Source organism: Aspergillus bombycis, assembly GCF_001792695.1.
Source record: "Aspergillus bombycis strain NRRL26010 chromosome Unknown contig00002, whole genome shotgun sequence".
Classification (NCBI taxonomy): Eukaryota; Fungi; Ascomycota; class Eurotiomycetes; order Eurotiales; family Aspergillaceae; genus Aspergillus; species Aspergillus bombycis.
In genome coordinates, this window is record NW_019170004.1 from 758,810 (window position 1) to 778,700 (window position 19,891).

The window sequence follows — 19,891 nt, forward strand, 5'->3', positions numbered from 1 at the left end:
TTTGGTATAACTACTCTACGCATGTTTGAGCAGGATCTTTGCTAATTTCCCTAAAACGATACTTTTCTTGGCAGAGATAGTGAGGTCTTCGGTTTTCATGGCCGAACATTACAGATACTCCTTTCTAGTCGGTATGATTGGCCTCCTTGCCACTTGCTCCAACAGAAAGCACGGACATGTGGACCGTTATATGTTGGCAGAAACGACAAATTATCGTTGAGTTGAAATGAGCATATTTTCGCCTAACTCGAAGTGGGGTCAAAAGGTTAGCGGGCTCATAAATTTGCGGACTCTTACTCAATTAATTGCTCATAGCTTCGCCTTGGCCATTTCCACAACATCGACTCGGACAATTTATGAGATTCTGTTTGGTCTCAGATCTCAATATGGCACTAAACATGCTTCCTCGTTACTTAAAATTCCAATACTGCTAGCACAGGTCGGGGTAAAACCGACGTCGATGACTGTCCAGACTGCACAATATGATCGGTCTTCCCATATGCACAAGCTCCCCTCCTGAAACTACAGATCTGGTCTAAGCTGTCAGGCCAAGTGAGATTGTTTCTGTAATTCATTTAATAGATATTGATCTTTCTCATCCCCATGTTGCTTCTCCACTTGAAACGCGGTAGTCCTAAATGCAATGCTGTTTCCTCCTCAGGCCCACATATCAGTTTGGGCCTGCAGCCCTATCTACCAGGTCAGGTTATATTCATCGTTGTACGAAGGCCGGTTTTCCTTGGCTAGCACGCTGCTTCCAACGAAACCCAATTAATACCCAATCATCTAGCATATATCGTTCGCTGAATAGCTAAGTAGCATCTTCGGGTCCTGTCGCTCCAGAACTGACCTAGCCTTCTGAAACCCGCCAAGGCTTAGATGTCAAGTTCCGTATGGCGAATCCTCACCCAATAGCCGCTCATTTTCTGATTCGGCAATTGTAGGTGTCTTCCACTTTTATTGATATCCAGTCCCTGGCTCCACAAGACCGGCCACGGCCGATGCCGAGCATAGATATAGGCCTTAATATTTCCCCTTCCTTCATTCAGCTAGCTCGCAGGTTGCATGGTGTCCATTTTACAGACTCCAAGCCTAACGTAGCGAAATTAAGTTGGCAGTATTGAACTGGATCTACAGCCACATTGGCGAATAACTTTGAGGGCTTGGTGCTTGCAACAGAATACGGCTGTGGTACTTGATAGCGCGCTATGACTACTACGGTTCGGAGTATTCTAGCTCTACTGTCGGGTGGGGTGGTTATATATTTCTGAACTAGAGCCCCTCCAAACATTTGTGCGGTCTTGGCATGTTTATATCTGCTGGCGTTGTGGAGGGGAGGTACAAGATTACTTCAGGACAAGCGGCAAGCCATATAAGAATACAGCTGCCATGATATAGTTCCCTTTGCCGATATAATTGCCAGTGCTCTGACCAGGATCTTGGGAATGTTACCCTATAACAGCGCCTACTATGAGACATCACGACTCACGTGACGTTGCTTCGCCCGGGCTGGACAACAAGGCAACCACAACAATTGAGCTGACAGACTGCCATTGTGAGACACACGATCTCCCTGAGCCAGTCTGTACAGACCCAACACCTGCTATTTGAGTGATTTTAGTATCCTGCCTCTCTCGCAGAAAAGCCTTTCGCTTTATTTTAGATCGGCCAAGAGCCAAGACTTCATCAGCCGTGGTTGGTCAATTAAACCACTCACGTCATCATTGAATCGATTGATCTTCGTTCGACTGTCGATCTATCTTGAGGCCAGAGCCATTGTCCGCTATACCACTACCCTATATCGTCCGATGGTGCAATAACTTCTTGACACAACTTCGTCGGATGAGGGCTAGAAGAGAAACGTGACACGCGTGATTGGCTTCTTGCGCTAAACGGGATAAAAACATCACCTCACCACGTGGATTAAGGGTAAAATCTCGTATTGCACCGACACGCTCAATTCAATTCTGTGAACCCCTCCTCATTGGGAGTATGGGCGCATTCATGAGTAGCTTGAGTGGAGGCGTTTTCCAACCGACACCCTCAGGTAAGTGTCTCAGTCTTCTGCGCCGTGTCTGGGTAGAGGCTGATACATGCATAGTTGTACCTGCCAATCACTTCACTCCCTTCCAGTTTTGCCAATTGGGCGATATCCAACTCGGCTTCGGTCAGGACGGCTGGAAAAATGACGTGCACCGAATGCAACTCGCCGCGGAGCAAGTCAACGCGGAGGACTTCGACTTCTGCATTGCCGTCGGCGACCTAACCAACAGCCGGTCAGTACAGTAGATGACCCACTCTTGTCTCCCAAGGGACGAACGCTCACTGAGACATAGACACTCCCATGAGATCACGGCATTCCAGCAAACATACCCGAATTTCACGGTGCCCGTGCACCTACTCCCAGGAAACCACGACGTGCACAACGTGTCCACGCTAAAACAGTTCAAAACCGACTTCAACACAAGCGACCACAGCAGCTTCGCGCACAACGGGTATCGGTTTATTCTCCTCAACTCCATCACCATGATTACCGACAAGACCGAATTCAAAAACCACACGGCCTACGAATGGAGATGGTTCGAGCGCGAGCTCAAAACCGCCGCGCGCGCAGGCGAAAGGATTGTCGTCGCCCATCACCATCTCCCCTTTGAACATCGGGAGGATGAGTCGGACTCGTACTGGACTTTTCCAAAGCGCGTGCGTCGCAAGTATCTAGACCTGATTCGGAGATATGGCGTGCGTCATATCCTTGTGGGACACCGGCATGAGACGAAGAATATTTATCCGGCTGATGACTTCTTTACGATCTATGTCGTGGCGGGGACGGCGCGCTTCTTCGATACGAATGGGTTCGGAATGAACTATTTTAATGTCTCGTCACGGGATTCGGCGAACGATGTTGCGCAGAAGTATGTTCATCTAAAGGGCGTTAAGCATATGAAGAGGTCTGAAGGCCAGCCGACTGGGTGTCCGGATATCTTTCGACATGATCAATGAGTTACGGTATGAGTTAGATTGGCGGTGTTTGTTCATTGTGGTATCCCTTCATGACATGCCCAATGATAAAAAGTCGTGTAATCTCGAAGGTAGATTGTAGGCTATTCCCTGGAAAACGATAGCTAGGATATAGGAAATAATGCCAAAGAAAACCTAGCAAAAAGGGGTCTGATCATCTATCTATATATAATGGCTGGTACAGTCTGAAAGCCAGCAATATCATCCTGAGCGAAAAGGCAAGAAGAACGGGAAGTTGGTAGTCTCTCCTAAGTCCTGCTGGTGTCGATTGGTCATGTTTTATCCAGGCCCTGGCGAGCGATCGTTTTATATTGAACCACAGCGTCGCCTAACATGCCAATAAATGGCCAGGGAGAATCGCCCTGCATGATGTGACACCAAACCTCGACAGTGCAGTTGACTAAGTCCTCAGGCCGACCTGAGGAGATGTCAGGGTCGACACCGTTGATGGATATAAAGCCGTCGCGGACGATATCTCGAGCCCATTCAAGGAGCATATGTTCGTGGTCTGCCATGATTAATTAGGTTTCCCTTAACAATTTCTGACTTCATTTCCAGGAGGGCGAACTGATGCGCTCAGAATCACCGCGGCTAGATCACAGGGTATGCAACGACAAGAGAAGTAAGGATTCAAATGCAAAGCAGGAGAAATGAAGACAAACCTGTTAATGACTTAGGATCTGTGGAAGTATAAAATGCTCGAAGCCACTTGTCAAGGAAAACGGAACATTCCAGCCCGCATAACGCAGCCTCAATGCTCCATAACGATGCCCGATTGTGCTTGATGTATTGTATACCAAGCCTGACCAATATACCCATGAAATGAGTCGCATGATGGGCCGCCAATAGTTCATCCCATTCGTGGTTTGCAGATGGAGACGCGCGAAGAGCACGCGCGATAGAAGCAACATTCCACGAGAATATCTCACGAGACTGACAGTTAGAGAATTGAGAACAGTTCCGAATGTAAGCAAAGCTGAGCCAAGCGCTTGACATGAAGGGCAATGGTCCGTTGGGGTCGAATGGCTCAAGATTAGATTCTGGAGTCCGTTGCCAGTATATTGTCCATTTACGCAAGGCATTACTTGGGAAACATCAGCCATGGGACCTTTCCACATGCGGCCTAACGGGGGATTCAGACTTTCGGACTCACCGGAAGAGCACTCGGCTGTCTGAAGTTGGGTCAGCCCCTAGATCCTTGGGAAAGATCTGGACCCACATAATTGTTTGTATGAGCCCATGCAGCAATGTGTAGTTAGCAACGGGCGTCGGGTTGAGCTCATTGATATCACATGGAGAAGGGGATAGCAGATCCTTTAAAGCTGGGTAGAAGTGACTTTTTGTAATCGGGGTATTTTGTCTTAGCAAAGCCCAAGTTGCTGAATCAGGTGCCGTCCATTCAGGACAGGAGCAAGGCAGGCGCAGCTTGATTTCATGACTCCAGATGACTGGCGAAAGGTTATATGCGATGCTCTGGACGTTGAGAAAACAGAATGCAAGTAGCTTTGCACGTCTTTCCGATTCTAGGCGAGCCCAGGTTTCCCAATGGATATCGCGTACTTCCATTTGCTCTTCAAGTCCACTTAATCTCAAGGCATGAGCGAGCTGCCCACGTAACACGAGTGATTCGTTTCTGAGATTCAAGTCCTTATCCCACGTCGCAATACTCATGAGACAGAGCAAGCACCGGACCTCGTCCATATAATCTCGTTCTACGAAATCATTGCTCGCTCTGTGGTTCATTAGCCGTTCAAGCATACCACGCTCCCTTTGGTGCTGGCGCTCTAGTAGTATTGCTTTCGAGACATAGAACATATTGATTGCAGAATTATATTCAAAGCGATTAGCCGCTCCAATAGCCAGCATAGCTAAAAGAAGTTCCGGTGAGCATGCATCAAACCTGAAGGTTGGTGCATGGGTGAAGGGTGCATATGAATAGAACCCCGTGAAATACCCGGCTAAGAATCTGGTTAAAGAGTCACTGGATGGAAGCTTCCATCCAGGCAGCCCAAAGCCGTTTATTGACTGCTGTAATGAGTTCCTCTGGTATTCGGTAACGGTAGGATGGGTAAAGTGCGGAACAATTTGGGCTCCTATTTCACACCGATTATTGGCTAGCTTTACGTGGTTTGTGGGAGCATGCTGACCTAAGGCTATCTGTGGAGCAGGAAATATCGTGGGGACTTCGTGAATTAATTGTGCAATTTGATGCGTACTGGATCCCTGGGCAAGGTTGCGAGTGATGGGTCCGCCAGGGTGGTCTACATCAGTCGAAGTGGCAAACTGTGACCTCGGTTCAGCAATAATACCCTCCAGTACGGGATCTGGTATAAGTATTAGCGTGATATTCGAGTAAGTTTGATAACATATATATGAGTTACCGTTCGTTTGGAGCATTTCCGCAAGGGCTTCGAAACGGCTAGATAGCGGAGTAGGCGCAGCCCTCAACGATGTTAGGCTGGCTGCATACATAACACACCTGCAAGCATAAAAACGGGCTCTATCTTACCTGGCTGGTGGCCCATCAAGGGAAGGGCCGCCATGGTCTCTTAATGGGAGGCTGTTTGTATGAGTACCGACCGATGCATACGGTGCTGCATCTCTCACGCGCTGCTGAGCTACGCCGGGGCTCTGCGGCTGTTCGCTAATATTGTATACGGAAGCTGACTGCTGAGGAGAATCACTGCGGGTGACATGCACAATGCGCTCATGGCGTTTCAAGAGATCTTGTCTTGAGAAACAGGCTCCACATGGACAGCTAAAGGGCTTTTCATGGGTATCTTGGTTGAAGGTTGGTATCAAAAATTCCGGACAAGTGCATGAATATACTAACGTCTCCTTGTGTGCCTTTGTAAGTGTTCCAATTTGCGGAATTTCCGAGTACAATAAGCGCATTGATATTCTTTTTCCCTGGTCGAGGATCTAGGAGTCGTTGACGCCATTGTCAAGGATTATCCATCGGTCGCCTGGAACAAGTAGGTTTGCAATGATATACTGGCGACACGAACGATAGCAGACCTTGATATGATTCAGGTGAACTGAATAGATGTATTGAGCAACTTGGCCTTCGCCTGCGACGGAATCGGAGAAGGAAGATTGGCGTTCCCATGGTTGGCTGGATGCCTCAGGCAGAATATCACTGCAGCCTTGGCATGTTTGGCCAGCTGATCGTTTGAGCCCTCTATACTGGCTGAGTGCCGCTAGCTAGGTACACGCAGCGGTCCTGGATTTGCCCTTCGACAGTATATGAGTGAGCGTCCTGGCTAACTCGGGAATTGCATCGAACGACATAGATCCTAGCCCAATGACCAAGGTTGCCGTGGGAATAATTCGCCGGTCCATTACAACGTGGGATCTACTTCATACTCATAACGCTGTATAGCGCCACTGGAGAATGCAGGGACGACCGAAGAACCCACTTCTAGACGATGATGACGGTTACTGAGGAGCTTGAGCTCCTGGGTTCGATTGATACTGTCTCCAAAACTCAATCCCCAAATCTCCATCTCCAAATCCCCACATAGTCTAAGTTCCTGCCGAGCTCCACTACCGATCGCTTTTTGCATAGATGCAGCGCCACAATGACCTATTAGTAATGTGTGTCGCTATATTCTCCAAGGTAACCAAAACTCTCGACTAGGAAGCTTCTGAGAAAGAGTAAGGGTGGGTGGGAAACGTGGAATCTGTGACTTCAGCACACCACCAAGCCTGGGTCATTTGGAGAAATCGACATCGACCCGATTATCAAAGCAAGCTACCATGCATGACTTTTCGTTCCTATATGAGCTCATAGATCAGTTGCTAGCCACAGGGAACATATAAATAGTGTCAGGATATCCCAAGGAAGTGTCTTTTCGAATCCCTCAATAATCATATAGAGCTTCTCTACATCAATCTTCAACCCTCGCTATTCACAATGTCCCAGAAGGTTATCCGCCTCAATGGTCCAAGGACATCAGTTCGCAATCTCAAGGCCTTCCAAGAGCCTATCCCTGAGCCATCCAAGCACGAAGTTCTGATCAAGGTGCATGCGGTTGCTTTGAACTTCCGTGATGTTGCTGTCGCCACTTCCCTCTACCCGTTCCCCGTCAGGGATAATGTGGTCCCCTGCTCCGATGCTGCTGGTGTCGTTGTTAAAGTTGGCGAAGGTGTGAACAGTGTTGCTGTTGATGATCATGTCATTGGCACCTTTGACCTCTCCAACCTCTTTGGGCAGCAGAAGAACTGGCTATATGGCCAGGGTGCTCCTATCGACGGTGTTCTCCGCGAATATGTCTGCATTCCAGCCACATCTGCTGTGCAAATTCCGAAGGAATCTCCTTTGAGCTTCTGTGAGTGGTCGACCTTGGTTTGTACCGGTGTGACCGCTTGGAATGCTCTGTACGCGAACATCCCATTGAAGCCAGGCCAGACTGTTTTGTTCCAAGGTAAGACAGAATAAAGCATATACAATCTCTGTCCTATGTGCTCAGTTGCTGATCATGTACAGGTACCGGAGGAGTCTCGATCACCGGCTTGATCCTTGCGAAAGCCGCGGGCGCAACAACAATCATCACTTCCTCCAGTGATGAGAAGCTGGCTTTTGTTAAGGAGAAATATGGCGTCGACTATACCATCAATTACAAGAAACACCCCGAATGGTCCAAGGAAGCTCTCCGCCTCACTAACGGTGAGGGCGTCGATTACATCTTCGAGAACGGTGGCTCCGGTACAATTGGCGAGAGTTTGAATGCTGTCAAGATGGGAGGCAATATCTCAGTCATCGGATTTCTTTCTCAGGCCGAACAGTCCAAGATGCCCGATGTCGCTTCTCTGGCACTTGCGAAGGGTGCTGTTATTCGTGGCATTGTTGTTGGCTCAACTCAACTGCTCCAAGAGGTTACTCGCTTTGTTGCCAGTAAGGGATTGAGGCTTCCTGTTGACAAGGTCTTCGAGTTCACCGAGGAATCCATCATTGAAGCCTACGAATATATGGCATCCGGCTCTCAGATTGGGAAGATCTGTATCAAGGTGGCTGAATAGCCCTACATGCTAGGTTTCTAAAAGAGTGACTAGGCATCCTTCCTTCATTGTCTCATAGGATCATGTTAGCTAGCTGAACCGCTCGGAAATAGTAAAGAAAGTATAGTCCCTCTTGTCCTCACGCTATCGGAGTCCCATAGCTTAATATCAGCCCGCAAATTCCTTTCCTTAGACACTGTGCTACTACTCCTGATCCAAGGAAATGGGACTTGATCTCAGATCCTTCGAAGAGGCCTGAGCATTCCCCAATTTTGGAGACGGATCACTTTCGGGGATCAGGGTTGACTGCCTCACCACGTCTTTTCTACGAGATAACGGCCTTACATATGTAGTGCGAGGGTAGTAGCGAGGGATTGGAAAGCCAGTCTAGACTCTAACTCATTAGACAATACGATGTCCTTCTATGATTCAAGTTATATGGCGATGCCAATCACTTTCCCAAGTAGGCCTAGCGCCTATAGGCCCTTTGTCAGATACTACTAGTAGCTGCCTAGGGCGTAGGTAGAACCTCCGGGACAGTAACATTGCTGCTTGAAGAGCCAGACATCTGAATAGCTTGCCCACAATATGGCGGGTCTTCGTCCTTTTTCACAGCTTTGAGTCCAAAGAGAATCACCTCGCAATCCAGACTTTTGATATTATCATCGTGCACTTCGACTCTTCTCAGGCAAATGACAGCGGCTATAAACCCGTCACTCTTATCAATCTCATGAGGAATGAAGTTTCTGACAAGGACGAGTTTTTAAGCCTATTTTTCACTTTTATTCAGCAAGACCTGCTTGACGAAAGTGGAGGAACCGATCTTGACCCCATCTTGTCGCATCTTGCTGCATTTTGTCATTGGTCGGCGAAAGAGAAAGATGTGTTAAGGGGAAGTCTTGGTGCATTCGCGAAGTTCTTAGTAGACAATTTCTTCTTGCCGTGTAAGTCTGTGGACTGCCAGGAATGCAAGACACTTACTCTCTTAGTGAAAGCATCTGCAGTTAAAACACCTCAACCTACACCCGCTCCTTCTCACTGTGAAACCGCTATTGGTACCCTACAACGATTGTCAACTTTGCGACGAGATTGCCTTCGCCGGGATCGCCATCGATGTGTCATTACTCGGAAGTTCGATGCTCAGGAAGCCGAGAGTCGATACGAGAAGGATGGACGCAATTTGAAAGATGATGATGGGAAATCATTGCTTCCAGAGTGTGATACAATCGCGTATCTGGAAGTAGCGCACATAATAACTCATTCTCTGATGTCACTCACTGGTATCGAAGGTGAATTGAAACGGGTAGGAAACCGCGATATAGCTAATGTTTCATCACTAGCGGACAATACCCAGGCATACTCAAACCAAACAGTTCATAGAATCCTAAAGATGTTCAACCCCAGCGCTATCGACCTAATAAATGGCGTCGGTGCTGACCGACCGATGAACGCCCTGACCCTAACTCGTGACCTTCACACGTAATTTGGTAGTTTCGAGACTGCATTTGACCCTGTTTGCTCTCAATCTCAAACCTACAAAGTTAATTACGTGGACCCAGATCGCCTGTGTCGCATTGCGAGACTCCCTGTCACTGTTGCACTTTCTCTTGCACCTGACCGGGATGTAGAACTGCCTTCTCCTCAGCTTCTTGGGATTCATCGTGCTATCGGACGCATCCTGCATCTCAGCGACGCCGGTAAATATATCGATAGGTTCCTTAGGAACATAGAGGAAATGGAAGGCGGCGAGGTGATGCCGGACGGATCCACTCGGCTCGATGATTATGTTAAGTACAAGCTCGGGGGGGTGTCTCTTTATTAGGTCTCAAGATGAAGGAATAGTAGCTGAATATTACGCTACTTCTCTCAGCTATTAGGAGTATCCATAACTCCGATAGATCTCCTAGCTAGCCATCTATACAATGATAGAGCAGATGTTCGATGAAATCCTTAATGCCGGTAATGTTGGTTAGCGCCTGGAATTCTCGGGAAAGGACAATACTACTTCATCTTGGGAAAATATTGGCAGAATCTGGCACCAGTATCGCCATTGGAACCGAGAACTTGACCACTAACACTCCTTTTCCCCTCCTTCTCGCTGTGCATCTTCAGGCCACAACATCCGCCGTGTCCACAGAGCCCATATAGTTGCCACGCTTGCAATCAGCCATATTGCCACCTGCAAGATCGTCATAGCGGAAGTAACCCACAGCACCGCTTCAGACTGCAACACTTGTCCAATCCTTATCGTCGCAATCACGAACCCTGTATTGGGGAACACCATACTCCAATACGGAAGTGACATGCCAGGTGCACCAGCACCCCCAAAAAGCTTACAGAGAGCCAGCACGCTCGTTATTGCAATGCAAAGGCAGAAGAACGCGATCGCCCACAGGAATACTCCCGCCAGGGCGGCAATAACCAGGGCAATATCGCCAGTGGTCACAGTGATAGTTTCACTAGAAGATGAATCGGCATATGATAGTATATATCGAGACGGAAACTTTTCCACAGCCGCATTTGCCATGCCGATCAGAGCAAGAGCTGTGAAGCTCCATGGGCCCACAGCGATGAACATCTCCGGTCGCTCAGCAGGTTTTGGAAGACCGCTTTTGTTCAAGCGGTAGAAGTATTCTCCGTAGATGAACAGGGACATTAGGAACCCGAACCCTTGTAATGTTGTTCCGCCAATGATGATTGGCAAGGCGTGCTCTTGTGGCTGCTTTGATGCGAGAACCGATGCAATCGTCCCGGAAAGCATGGCTGGAAACAAAGGTAGTAGTCTCACCAGTGCAAATGGTTGTTGGCTAGCCATACGGTGGTGATACAGATACCAATTGTGGAAGATAGCCTCAATGATGGAGATGGCGACATATATCCAAAAGACGATGCGTAGGGCGACCTGGAGCCATGGTCCGCAAGCACTTGTCCCGTAGCTCTCAGCTCCGATGATGATTGTTGCAAAAGCTAGAAGGCATGTCCCTACAAAGTGGGTCTCGTTGGGCTGCTGGAAGGATCCCTTCAGGGCCGATGATTTAATGAGGAAACGGAAGCTTAGGCAAAGAGAGATTGAGAGGAAAAGAACCAAATTGAAGACGTATACAATCTTTCCGATCGTTTCGAGACCGGTGAATTGGTGGGGTGTGTTATAGAGCAGAACTGCAATACCACCCGTAGCCATGGACATCGAGTACCAGCCCCAAGTGACCTGAGATAGCCGCTCTTTGAGGGGCACATTTCGACTTGTTTGATATTTAGGGCTCATTCTAGCACGGGGTTTCACACACGTGCTAAGCAAAAGGAGTGAGGATTCCTCCTTGACAGAGAAGGAGCAGCAGCAGCACACACAACCCGGAAGCTTTCTATGCCATTATATAACGTTCTCTGGCTTCCTTGGCGTGTATTCGCCATTTATTGTCTCATATCAGGCTCTGCCTTGTCGTGAATGCAGATTGGCGTCATCGGTGGATCCACTCGGGGCAAGCAGGACCATTCCTGAGTCCTCAATACCGGGCCGACCCACGGTTGATGATATCTTCCCATTCCGAGGCTGCCTCGAACAGTCTTCCATGCTATTGAATATCTTATTGGCTATTCAAGAAACCGTTGCTACTTTTGGCATCCAACTAGATACGGAGGTCACTCTCTCATCAAGACAGGCGTTGGTAGGATTGTATCAGATGCTGAAGGGGGCAATACTGTTTTTGTGGGGCTTGCACGGTGCATGCATATCATACGATAAGGGCTGGTTAAGAGCCTAGACACATCATTGCTTCGCTCACGCGAGCAAGCAGGCAGATATCACCTTTAATAATAACACTATATGAAGGACTCAAAGAAGGAGAATTAGCATATCCAGCATACAACCCTATTCGCAGTCTTTTCATATGGTACCAGGGTAACTCAGAGCTTTGTCGTTGCCACCGGGCATGTTGTTCTGATTTATAATCTTCAACATGGAGAGTTCTGTTCACCCTGGCAGGAAACCCCACAGTAAGCCAAGGTAACATTACTGTTTTCATGACGGCCTTCGTCAGTGAGGGCGGCTTTAGACGACTAGATCGACCCTAAACTGTTGTTTAACGTTACAACCCAAAATGTATAGCCCTTGGGGGGGGCTTAAGGTGCCTGATCAATAATATTAATTCTTACGTCAATGGCATCTTTGGATGTTGTTCCCTGATGACAAAAGCTGGAGGAGTGATACACTCTATGTGATTCTTTCAGGGTCAACATGTATAGAAACGTATATAAATATCATTGTATCTTGCGACGCATTGAACAAAATATTGCCCTTCTTCTGGTGTTGAGTTTGTGATTTGTAGGCCACTGTCCAAATAACATACTTTGGAAGGCTGTCATCGAATGTCTCTAAGATGCCCTGACTTCATCAAGTTCAGGTTAAATGTAGGAAGTACCCCATGGCAAGTGCTGTCGGCCGAGAAGGAAACTCTGGTGTGAAGATGTACTCCAAGACGATTGAAACACAAACCCTGTTTGGTGAGTTCCGAACCAATCATTTTCACCGTCAGCTATTGCACAGCATGTACGAGTAGCTAGCACTAATATTCAAGTCACCCAGTTACGGTGGGCTACTATTATAAGCATTTTACTACTCCGCAGCTAGTAGGACATTGACTTTCACTTCCAATACTTTTCCATTACAGACCCACACTTAGGAAGTGAACTATGTCTTGGCGGTTTGGGGTATTCTATGTAGAGAAGAGGAATGAACTCGGCTATCAGTTCGAATCATCTACCGAACCGAAGGCTCCAAATGTAAACTTGAACTAACATTTCACTGCAGCAAAACACCCGTCTATCCATCTGGATCTAAAGAAAAAAAGCATAGGCATTCTATTCTTCTGTGAAGAGATTGCCTCGCACATATTTCAGGCCCGTGTCGCAAGCAACGGTGACCACGACCTTTCCAGGCCCTAGTTGTTTTGTCAGCTCAATCGCAGCTACTACATTGAGGCCTGTAGAGGTACCGGCCAAAATGCCCTCCTCCTTTGCCAGGCGCCGTGACATGGCACGACTCTCAGATTCTTCCACTGCAAGGGCACTGTCGTATAGCTGTTTGTTCAAGAGTGGTGGAGGAAATCCAATTCCAATACCTTCCACTGAGTGTAGGCCGCCATGACCTTTAGTGATAGCAGGCGCTGAGGCAGGTTCCAGGACAGTCACCCAGCAGTGTGGCTGATTTGCTTTCAAGACTTGGGCCACTCCCATAACCATTCCTGCACCACCCACTGCACCACAGAACGCATCGATGCCCTCCGGAATCTGCTCCAGAAGTTCACGACCTAGCCCTTCGTAGCCGACAAGGACATCTGGGTTGTTAAACTGGTCTGCATAATAGTAATCACCCCCTTGAGAGAGCTCCTTCGCCCGGTCGCGCATAGACGGAATCAATTCAGGCGTAATCTTCCCGCTTGGACTATGGACGATATCCACCGTCGCTCCAAACGCGGACATTGTCTTCAACTTTTCCTCCGCGAACGCGTCTGACGATACAACAAGGAAACTGTAACCCTTGATTGCACAAACAAAAGCAAGTGAGGAGCCCGTACTGCCACCGGTGGCTTCAACAACTGTCATGCCGGGTCTCAGATCACCTCGTCGTTCAGCTTCTTCAATCACTGATCGGGCCATGCGGTCTTTATAGGAGCCCGTGGGATTCAAGCCCTCCAGCTTGACCAAAACACGCGCGCAGCCATCTGGAACTACATGGCGCAGCTCGATGCATGGTGTTTTTCCGACCGCGTCGAGGATATTCCTAGTAGGGATAGTTGACATGGTCTTTCGCGGGGGGAGGTTCAACAGCAAGCTCACAATAAATTTAGATTAAGTCTCTGGGACCAAGAAGCGTCAAAGGTCGATGTATAAAAGCATGTGGACCGTACCGGCACCATGATTGAATCAGTGCTCCAAAATGCCAAGACACGATCTTTTCTCCTTTTGACACTTAATCTTAGCTTGTTTTGATAGTAATTACAATCTCCGCAGCCATCATGTCTCTCCCTGAGTGCGTTCTGCCATGACTTCCATGCGAGCCCAGAAGACGGTCACCGTGGATGCAACCATCAAGGCCCCCCCACAAAGACGGCCATGTATACATAGTTCTCGGGTGCCAGATTTCCTCCTAGAGATCCAACTAGGACACCGGCGACTGGCGTTCCAACAAATCCCGCCGCCCCCTGCAGGAAGTACATGATCCCCGTTATGCGCGGCATATTTTCCATTCCGAAGAACTCAACCAGGGCGGGTGAGAACAAGCCAATATATGCGCTTGCAAAGAGGCCATACAGGATGGTGAATCCAAGGAACAGACCTTTTCCGGATGATTCGTTCGTGGTACCGAAAACAGTACTGGGAACCCATAAGCCTGCGGTGGGCACGGAGCTTAGAAGCGTCGTGAGAAAGAATGAGTCAAGTCGTCCTATTTTGTCTGCCACGAAGCCAACCCCGACTTTTCCCGATAGCATTGCAGGCATTACTCAATGCAGTGAAATTAGAGCCCTCCGAGTCACTGTACCCAAGGGTTTTGGAATAGGCGGCAATGTAGAAAATAGGCGTACAGTATGCTGCGCTTTGGAAAACAGCATTGAGACTCTGAGCGACGAACTTGCGCGTTGTAACGATACGCCGCGGAAGAGGGACCTTCAGAAGACCGGAAACCCAAGATTGTTTCCGGTTATCTTCATGAAGCTTCGCAGCCATCTTTGGTTCCCAGCTCAGAACAGCGCCCGATGAACAAATAAGAACGGTGTGCAGTGGGCCAATTAAATCGCCTTGGGGCTGGGCATTTTGGAGAAAGCAATGCTTTTGTTCACTTACTTAGTTCTCGTAGTACACATATACCAATACCAACGCAAGTTCGGCGGTTCTCAGTATTTTGCATTAGAAGACCTCAGGGTAGAGAGGGCCTTTTTGAGCCCTAGTCCTGGGAATCAACGCTGTTTCTGATTTATACAGTCGAAGTTCGCTAGAAGTACATACTCTCAATATATCTTTTATTGTATCTCGCTAATCATTCATGTAAGTCCTGGGCCATAGAAATATAGACTTGCCAATACTTCAAAGTGTGGTCATTAGTTTATGTGAGGAAGTATATACGTCGTTGAACCTGGGTTCTCATGTGTGATCAATGGCTCTAGAGTTGTGTCTCTAGAGACTTCTTCCGATGTGTCATCCCCGGCTGAACAGCTATGGTCACATTGGCTTACTCGAGTTCGAATTATATCTTCATCATATTTTGCGCAATGAAGCTCTCTTCCATGTCATATCCTTCCTTTGTAGCATTGGACTGCACACCAATAACCCGTTGTCAAACTTCTAAAAGACACAAGGGGGCCGCCATGTAAAGTAAACCAGTGAATATCTGCGCATACAAATATTGGTGCCCGGTTGACCTTTGCAGGGCCTGTCCAATGCTCTCGCAAACTATTTACTCTATACCAGCGAAAGCTCTTTTGATGTGGTGGAATATGCCTCCCAAAGCGAGCGTCGTAAAGACAGACATTGATGCAGTCAAATTCACTACTCATGAAGCCAACTCTTGGGCGACTAACAACTTGTTCAAGGTTCACTAGGACTCCAAGGAGTGCTCCTTGGTCTGAACCAAGTGCTAGACTTTCTCCATTACCTGGAATAGAAAATAAAACAACGGTGTATGCATTCAAGCTGAAACAGCCCATTAAAGGGTCAGAATGAAGTCGACGTTTGTTAAGAAGTGTATTTCAAAGGCTCTTGGCTTGCCGCTCTTTGTCTGGGAGTTGCGATCTCGCAGAAGAATCGAACAACCAAAGTTAATAAAAAAATGATATAATAGGCACTTGGGAGATTACACGGTCAACCATTGTGCTTTCAAACTCTTCCAGAGACTATCCTGATATCACATTGGTTAGAAAAAAAGAACAAAAAGAAAAAGACAATAAAACTTTCCTTTCCGCATCACCAGAGATCCTCCCTCTTATGTCCTTGTCTAGAGTGGTAAACGCTCATCGTTCTGTATAGTTAACTATATCTAACTAACCAATCGTCTTTGCTTACTCAAACCGGGGAGCTAGGTGCAATCTCCAGTGACCCAAGTTTGATCAGATCGGCTGGAGGAATAAGCATTTCCCATTCCATGATTGATAATATGGAAGGCCAGGGAGCCAGCCATTCCCCATAATGCCAAGCATTCTCGAAGGCCAAGTCTTTGGGGCGAATAGTTACAGTTCGAGCTCCTGCATTGGCCTGAGTTCATTTCTCAAGTTTACGAATCAAACAAGTGGGAGGAAAGAAGTTGCAGTCTTGCTAGGTGCCCTGTATCAACTTTCTACTAGTACTAAGGCCATGTGCCCATAAATAAAACTTTAGGACCGGGCCACTGATGCACATTATGTACCAGCAGATTTAGAAACGGCCCTCCGTGATACATACAGCAGCCCTTTTGCAAACAAAATGTTAGACAGTAGACCATGATTCAAGAAAAGAAGCATAATTGTAGTTCGTGTTTGCCGTTCTTCGGTTGGCTGCCATGATCACTGAAGCATTGAAACTTGGCAGGTTCTACGCACTGAAAACAGTAGACAGGAAAGAACATATCCGTCATATGCTATCCAGGTACTCCGCCTATTGCATATTTGCTGGTTCCAGCGTCATGTACATGCTTGGTTACCGACAGTAGTGTGAAAGCTCTTCATTATGGACGTCATGTAGATTTGCCTCTGCAGTTTGCCAAGTACGTTCTTAACTTCCCAACCAGGATAGAACTGAGATTCTTGCAAGCCCGATACCTGGGATTTATAGTTACTGACATCTGAGATCTTTAATCTTGGGTTGACTCTATAGGCCTGAATATAAGTCCGGTGTTTTAGAAGAGTAGCGAGGGGTGGGTGGCTAGAACGAACGACTGGAGAGTCTCATAACGAACAAATGTCTCCGGAGACCTATAAGCTTCGCTGTCGTTGTTCTTAACTCGGGCGCAATTCTCATATTGTTATCACTCAACCCTCCAAAGCCTTTCTGCAGGATCAGGCGAGCCGGAGTTGATTTACCATCTGATAGGATTGTAGTGGAGATACCCCCGTTTCACGTTGCGAAGGCAACATCATCAAGATGATCTAATATCAATAGTTGATTAGATAGCTGCAAGGGCTTCCAGGAGATAATTGCCATAACCTGTCGTTGAACCTGTGGGATGGGAAATTTATGATGGTAAACACCGGGTTAAGATCGTCGTGATTGTCTAGTGTCAAGGCGAAATGCCTAGTGTCCTCATAAATTTAACTGTAGAACTTCAATAGAAATCTCTCTTAAGCTATGAGAATAGGCCGGTAATTAATTTGACTATCTTTATTAATTGACAGGGGAGATTCAATTGGGGCTAATAATCGGTGGTGGTGGCCGCGCCGGTGCGATGACACCATCGCGAGCATATCTGAAGCCATGCATTAGCAACCTCTCGGCCAACCACCGACTACCTATCACACGCTGTTACCTGAGATCATGTGGGATCATCTAAGCTTTTCAGGCTTGATGCGATTCAACCATAATAACTTTGCTGTCACGCAATTGCATGGCATTTTCTCTCATTGTGGGGAAAGCTAAAGCATATAAATGCGCAACAGATCAACTCGAACAGATGAGACGGTACCCGAAGAGTATTTCGCACATCGATAGTGACAAGATGGGACAACACGATGACACAATAACTTGGGGTAGGAAGAAACCGATCTAAGAGAAAGGAATACCTGCTCAGCTCCTTGCTCATAGTGCGTTCACGAAACGAAGACTCCGATAATGACAATCTCAAAGCGCAAGACTCCTTGCACGTTGTTGAGTCGCATGTTCTTCAGGAAAGAAAGATTGGTACATTCGGAGCAATCTCCCTAGTCGTTAATAAGATCGTTGGTGCTGGGTATGTGGGATCTTCGGTGACTCTAGAACTCGCCGCCGCTAATCTTGACAAGGATATTTTCAACTCCAGCTACAATTTATAAGCTTAGTGGAAGTGTCGGCATGGCGTTAATGCTCTGGGTTATTGCGGGCATGATCTCTACGTGTGGTGCGATGGTAATGCTGGAGTTTGGAAGCGGCATGCCCCGGTCTGGGGGTATCAAGGTCTACCTAGAACGATCATTTTCCCCCAGGCTTCTGCAAACATGCGTATATCTCTTTTATTGTGTTTTCCTTCGTGAGTAACGCGTTCCAAGCCATTCAATTGTCTATTTGCTTATCTGAGTACTGGCCAGAGGTCTCCGCCAGTAACGCTATTACGTCCTCCTCCTACCTTCTTCTTGCTGGAGGTGTTGAATCAACGACGTGGAAACTTCGTGGTGTAGCTATTGCTGCTGCTGCCTTTGCAGTGGGTCTTCATACGATCGCTCCAAGAGTTGGAAGAGGATTGCAAGATCTCCTCAGCGCGGTCAAGCTGTTCACCTTACTTTTTATCGTGTGCACTGGCTTTGCTGCTCTTGCAGGTCACCGCAGGGTGCCCGATCCTCATAATTTCGATATCCACACCTCATTCAAAGGCACGTCGAACAATGGTTACAATATCGGTACTGCACTTCTGGATGCAATCTTTTCATTCCAAGGTTATGATAATGTCAATGCGGTACGATCTATCCCCGGTTGAGAATCCTTCGGTTCACTCATTGGGACATGTTGCTTTCTTAGGTCTTATCGGAGGTGAAGAATCCACAGAAGACTCTTCGCATAGCCCTTCCATCGGCAATGGGGATAATTACCGTTCTTTACCTTCTGGCAAACGTGGCCTACGTACGTGTCACTTTCATATACCATCTACGGAGGAGTTCCACTGACACATTTCACGAGAGCAGTTCGCCGCGGTGCCAACAGAGGAGTTTACCAACTCTAATATCACAATAGCGGCATCGCTATTTAGGAATGTATTCGGAGACTCGGCTGCAACCAAGGCTCTTCCTGCCCTTGTTGCCATTTCGGCTGTGGGCCATCTGCTCGGGATCGCATATACAGTCCGTAAGTCTCTGCCTGTGTTCGATAGCCAGGAATCTAGGAGCTAACATTTTCTATGTACAGCTCGCGTCCTACAAGAGCTTGCCAAAGATGGAATAACACCCTTCCCTAATATCATGATGCAGAACCGCCCTTTCCGGACGCCTATTGTTGCGTTGGCCGTCCATCTAGGGGTCACAATACTATTCATCTGTGCGCCACCGGCAGGCGATGCCTTCAATTTCATTGTCAGCTTGAGTTCATATCCAACGACCTTCCTCTTGGCAACCATCACGGTGGGGCTAGTCAAACTCCGACTGACCAAGGACGAGAGCTGGGCCTCATCATTTTCTGCGCCGTGGGCGGTGATTGCATTCTATCTTGCTGGTAGCATAGTGAGTCCTCCATCATATCCCGGGATCTCCTATTTTCCAAGTCTCTTGTCTAACTGTGCGAAGTTCCTGCTCATCATGCCTTTCATCCCACCGCCGAATGGAAAGGGAAACACTAATCTTCCATACTGGCTAAGCCCCGTGGTCGCCCTGGCTATCTTGTCGCTGGGTATTATATATTATCTTCTACGGTTTATTCTATTCCCTTGGGTCTTCAGGTATACATTGCATCCTGTTTCTGTGGAGCTTAGTGATGGGTCTCAAGTTACTAGATATAGGATTCGGAAAATTGGCGACACAAGCTAGACGCCGATAGCTTAATATAAGTTTCGTCGTATTTTTGCTGAGAGGTTTCTGTAGAACAAGCAGGTAATACATTTACGATCAAAGTAGGCTAGTGATCAGAGCTAGTTGATCGCTCTGATATACTCCAGGTGGCATCATCATTGATCAAGCGAGTTAAACAGACAAGAGCCAGCCCAAGGAACACGGGGAATGAAAGGAAAACC

General features: G+C 47.6%; 7 protein-coding genes across 7 annotated transcripts; 4 read left to right on the top strand and 3 right to left on the bottom strand.

Moving 5' to 3' along the window:
• Positions 1–1,992: 1,992 nt before the first annotated feature.
• ABOM_000673 (metallophosphoesterase family protein) lies at positions 1,993–3,000 on the top strand (the record flags this gene model as incomplete). The annotated part of the gene is made up of 3 exons (XM_022527803.1): positions 1,993–2,047; positions 2,102–2,276; positions 2,337–3,000. The coding sequence occupies 3 exons, from the start codon at positions 1,993–1,995 to the stop codon at positions 2,998–3,000; spliced, it is 894 nt and encodes a 297-aa protein (XP_022394520.1).
• A 290-nt stretch (positions 3,001–3,290) lies between these two features.
• ABOM_000674 (uncharacterized protein) lies at positions 3,291–5,561 on the bottom strand (the record flags this gene model as incomplete). Its single annotated transcript, XM_022527804.1, has 4 exons — positions 3,291–3,526; positions 3,681–4,102; positions 4,172–5,480; positions 5,528–5,561. 4 exons carry the CDS (start codon positions 5,559–5,561, stop codon positions 3,291–3,293), a joined length of 2,001 nt encoding a protein of 666 aa, XP_022394585.1.
• A 1,373-nt stretch (positions 5,562–6,934) lies between these two features.
• On the top strand, positions 6,935–8,040 carry ABOM_000675 (zinc-dependent alcohol dehydrogenase family protein; the record flags this gene model as incomplete). Its single annotated transcript, XM_022527805.1, has 2 exons — positions 6,935–7,445; positions 7,508–8,040. The coding sequence occupies 2 exons, from the start codon at positions 6,935–6,937 to the stop codon at positions 8,038–8,040; spliced, it is 1,044 nt and encodes a 347-aa protein (XP_022394586.1).
• A 709-nt stretch (positions 8,041–8,749) lies between these two features.
• Positions 8,750–9,502, top strand: ABOM_000676 (uncharacterized protein; the record flags this gene model as incomplete). Its single annotated transcript, XM_022527806.1, has 3 exons — positions 8,750–8,963; positions 9,009–9,308; positions 9,360–9,502. The coding sequence occupies 3 exons, from the start codon at positions 8,750–8,752 to the stop codon at positions 9,500–9,502; spliced, it is 657 nt and encodes a 218-aa protein (XP_022394521.1).
• A 588-nt stretch (positions 9,503–10,090) lies between these two features.
• ABOM_000677 (tellurite-resistance/dicarboxylate transporter family protein) lies at positions 10,091–11,284 on the bottom strand (the record flags this gene model as incomplete). Its single annotated transcript, XM_022527807.1, has 1 exon — positions 10,091–11,284. The coding sequence occupies one exon, from the start codon at positions 11,282–11,284 to the stop codon at positions 10,091–10,093; it is 1,194 nt and encodes a 397-aa protein (XP_022394522.1).
• A 1,592-nt stretch (positions 11,285–12,876) lies between these two features.
• Positions 12,877–14,742, bottom strand: ABOM_000678 (PLP-dependent cysteine synthase family protein; the record flags this gene model as incomplete). Its single annotated transcript, XM_022527808.1, has 3 exons — positions 12,877–13,849; positions 14,329–14,461; positions 14,520–14,742. 3 exons carry the CDS (start codon positions 14,740–14,742, stop codon positions 12,877–12,879), a joined length of 1,329 nt encoding a protein of 442 aa, XP_022394583.1.
• A 2,956-nt stretch (positions 14,743–17,698) lies between these two features.
• Positions 17,699–19,688, top strand: ABOM_000679 (methionine permease; the record flags this gene model as incomplete). Its single annotated transcript, XM_022527809.1, has 8 exons — positions 17,699–17,729; positions 17,785–17,929; positions 17,982–18,205; positions 18,264–18,628; positions 18,691–18,792; positions 18,855–19,014; positions 19,075–19,385; positions 19,449–19,688. 8 exons carry the CDS (start codon positions 17,699–17,701, stop codon positions 19,686–19,688), a joined length of 1,578 nt encoding a protein of 525 aa, XP_022394584.1.
• Between the last annotated feature and the right edge of the window lie 203 nt (positions 19,689–19,891).